At 35.2% G+C, this 3,868-nt stretch overlaps 1 protein-coding gene across 1 annotated transcript; it reads right to left on the minus strand.

Moving 5' to 3' along the window:
- Window positions 1-476: 476 nt before the first annotated feature.
- On the minus strand, window positions 477-3,290 carry LOC131032345 (cullin-1-like). The gene is made up of 4 exons (XM_057963289.1): window positions 3,086-3,290; window positions 1,988-2,916; window positions 908-1,001; window positions 477-715 (listed from the first exon to the last, which is right to left on the minus strand). Exons 1-4 carry the CDS (start codon window positions 3,288-3,290, stop codon window positions 477-479), a joined length of 1,467 nt encoding a protein of 488 aa, XP_057819272.1.
- Between the last annotated feature and the right edge of the window lie 578 nt (window positions 3,291-3,868).

Raw genomic sequence — 3,868 nt, forward strand, 5'->3', positions numbered from 1 at the left:
AAATGGTTAGCTTGCCCAATGTAATACGAGTTCAACATAGCAACTCCCATAACTAGGAATAGGCACTTTCCTTACCTCACACCACTTGTCAAAAGTGAACACCATAACTATTAACTGCTCAAATACAACTCCAATCCATAATAAAAAACACAAGCCAAGACTCTTTAGTCAACATAGGAAATTGCCAAATCAATTTCCACTCCAAACTGGAAATATATGACAACACCTTCCCAAAATGTAGAATCTTCCAAGTGGACACCAATTTCCAAAAAAATAAGATTATGCCATCTCATCATGGTCATGTAGGATGCCACCTCACCAAGAGGACCCACAAAGTGAATGGCAACTTAGGAAATTAACAAATTAGAATAAATCAATTATTAAATAATCAATGTTAAGACTCCAAGGTTGAGACACCTAATTTCAACATTCTCCCACTTGTCGAAGACCTGTCAAAAGTCAACATCATCAACTGCTCAGGAACCAAGGCCCATCAAACTGGCACACCATTTGAACTTCTTAGTGTTGACTAGCTTTGTCAATTCATCTGCAACATTCGCCAAAGTATCAACCTTCTCCAACTTCACCTTTCCATCTTCTACCATATCATGAACAAAAAGAAACTGTACATCAATATGCTTTGTTCTGGCATGGAAAGTAGGATTCTTAGCTAATCTAATGGCACTCTCACTATCACAACAAATTGTAATTTGTCCTGCATAAAAACCAATATCAGAACACAACCTTTTAAGCCAAATGGCTTCCTTACAAGGATGAGTAGCTGTCATGTACTATGCTTCTGCCATGGACAAAGCGACTACAACCTGTCGCTTACTCATCTAACTGATAGCACCACCAAACATCATGAAAATATATCCACTGGTGGATGTTCTGCTGTCAATGTCACCTGTCCAATCATAATCAACAAACCCACGAATACAAATTGAATTCCAAGGTCCACTAGGATAACCATGAAAACATAGGGAATTCTCAGAAGTACCCTGCAAATATTTGAACACTCTTCATTGCATCTCAATGTACTCGTCCTGGATTAGCCATAAACCGACTCAGGATTCCCACTACTTGGGCAATGTCTGGCCTAGTACATACCATCACATACATTAGGCTACAAAAAACACTTGCAAATCCTTGGTAGTTCCTTTTTTGCAAGGAACGAAGTTATCAGTGCAATTGTTTAAAAGTTCATATGAAATTTTTGCATCATCTCTCCTGTTAGATTTAGCATTTGGAAGCGTTATTCCACACTTTGGCTTCCTTTCAAGTTTCACTAATCTATTGCAACAACGTTTCTTGCAGTTCTACTAAAATAACTTCGTACATTGGAGTTCAACTGTAATTTCAGAAATTCGGTATTTGAAAAGTTGATATTTAGGTTATGATTCTTGTCTCTACAAGAGTTGGACTTAAAAATTATTTTAGTTATTTATTCAGTACTTAATATCAGCATAAGTCGATTTTCTTCTATTACTGCGAATGAAAAATAGAAACTTTATCATTATTGTTCTTTCATTGATATATTTTTACATTTGAACTATTCTATTATATAACATATCCTAAGTGATGATTTGATGGCTTGGAGAAAGAAAAATAGAAACTTTATCATTATTGTTCTTCATTGATATATTTTTACATTTGAACTATTCTATTATATAAAAATCCTAAGTGATGATTTGATGGCCTGGAGAAAAGAAAAGTAAGAAGATTTACAGTTGAGTGTTAAAATAAGTTGTTTATGTATCAAATCCAAAAATATCTAATTGGCCTCTTCTCTGAACCAATGTCAAGCCAAGTAATTGTACATGTTTGGATTTTCTTTATCTCTATCTAAGTATCCCCTGCCTATCAGATTTTCAACTCTCCTGTTAAATTCCTTCATATGTGGCTTGAACCTTTCTTTAACTTGCTCAATACATTGCATTAGTAACTCCTTATGAGATAATACTTTTCTGCTCTTCATAATTCTTACAATGGAAGAATCAATTATATGATCTCTATCTCGAAACACAACGTTCCTAACATTTTCTTTTACATTGGCTGTGGGTGCCGGAAGTCGGATCTTCCTCTTGTTACAAAGAAATTTTGTATTGAATTCAAAATAATCTGTTTCTATCACAGATTGGGTATCTGGTAATTTACTTAGGATTTTGTATTTTGAACATGCAAGGGATGTCAGCAATGAAATGGTATCTTCAACTTCCAAATTCAATTGGGATTTGACTTGTGAAAAACTTAGCCTCTCTGTTTCATTGAACAACAATAGTGCACTTGCATGATAAGGTGTTCCAACTATTTGAATTTCACCTTGGTCAAATCTTCCAATAATAATGCATGTTCCCCGAGAATATTTCCATGTTAGCCTTCTGTTCATTTTTTCTCTGTTATAGAACTCTTTGAATGACTCTAAATGTCTCACCATTTCAACAGGAAGGACAAGTGATTCAGGTGACCTATAGCTTGGCCAGAAGCCAGATGTCAAAACTGTCACAGAGAATTCTATTCCAGAGCATGGCTGAAGAGGATTCTGACTGAGATATTCCTCAAAATCTGATTGGGTTTTTATTGCCAATGTCCAATCAGTAAGCATGCCCTCCATTTTAGATGTAAATTGTCTTCCACACTCAAACTTCAACTTAAATAACATGCTTTTTTCATAATCAACATTTGAACTTTTATGGGAAAAAAGCCTACCTGCGAGCTTCTTCCTATAAAAATCTGCAACCATGTCTTTGTCATGGACGCAGGGAAAGATCTTTGCAACCTTCTCAAGGGCATCTTCAACATCTGAAAATGTCATGTTTCTATTTGTCAAAATATTGTCACAAAATGAGACCAACAATTCCCAAATAGTATTTCCTGCAACTTGTTGATTGCAAAAACTATCAAAGGCTGCCATGACTGCAATTTTGAAAAGGCAGTGGTTCATAAAATTCTCCTCCACATATTGCAAGTATTTCTACATACCTAGTAAGGCTACTCTGATGCACACACTGCATTGCAATTGTTTCTCTCTCCAACTTTAAATACTTAACAACCTTCAACAAGTAGTCTGGACAAGAATACTCACATATCCATGAAGCAGCCTTTCTGGAATAATATATGTTGGTACTTTCAAAAATGGCCAACTCTAAATCTTTATAATAGTCCATCCCAAAATCCAACAACATACACAAAACATTCTGCAATAAAGTCCCATCAAGAATGCTATCACCCTCTCGCATTTTATTAATTTGAACAATCATAAAAGCCTGCATTTTCAACGCATCCATCATTCTTTATGGATTTTTGCAACCACAACAGATTATGAATTTTGACCCAAACATACTTGTATAAATTGACCCACAAGGTATGAATCACAAGCTCCAACCCCATGACGTATGGCATGGGTTTTAACATGTTTATGTTCAACTAAAATTAATCCTTAAAAGTAATTTAAAGTTCATCCGTAACATTACAACTCATTAGTTAAGGGCTTGTGTAAGATACTTTTGAGATTTAAAAATTTCTTAGATTCTTACGAAACATCTAAACATATATATCTTTATGTAATATTACTAATAATTTTGGGAAGGTATTGAAGGGTTTAGATTTTATAATTAATTCTTGTTTTTACTTTAAGATTAAATAGGAATAGTAGACCACCTTAATCTTGCACACCCTCCTTAACAATCTTCTTAACTGGAAATATGAAATAATAATGAATTTTGGATGGCGAGCGAACACACCAAACGGAGGAGCGACTGTGGTGTAGGCGGCGATCATGTAGATGGGAAGAGGAAGGAACGGGTTCTCTGAGCAGAATTGCCATTCGAACACTCGGAATTGGTTCAACCTTCCTACTATCTCCCTT

The sequence above is a fragment of the Cryptomeria japonica genome, chromosome 1 (assembly GCF_030272615.1).
Source record: "Cryptomeria japonica chromosome 1, Sugi_1.0, whole genome shotgun sequence".
In the NCBI taxonomy this organism is placed as follows: Eukaryota; Viridiplantae; Streptophyta; class Pinopsida; order Cupressales; family Cupressaceae; genus Cryptomeria; species Cryptomeria japonica.

Coding starts and splice junctions, on each gene's coding strand:
- LOC131032345 (XM_057963289.1), bottom strand. CDS start 3,290: ATGATGGATGCGTTGAAAATGCAGGCTTTTATGATTGTTCAAATTAAT. Junction 2,917..3,085: donor AAAGGCTGCTTCATGGATAT/GTGAGTATTCTT, acceptor TCAAAATTGCAG/TCATGGCAGCCTTTGATAGT. Junction 716..907: donor TGTTGATTATGATTGGACAG/GTGACATTGACA, acceptor GTTTTTATGCAG/GACAAATTACAATTTGTTGT.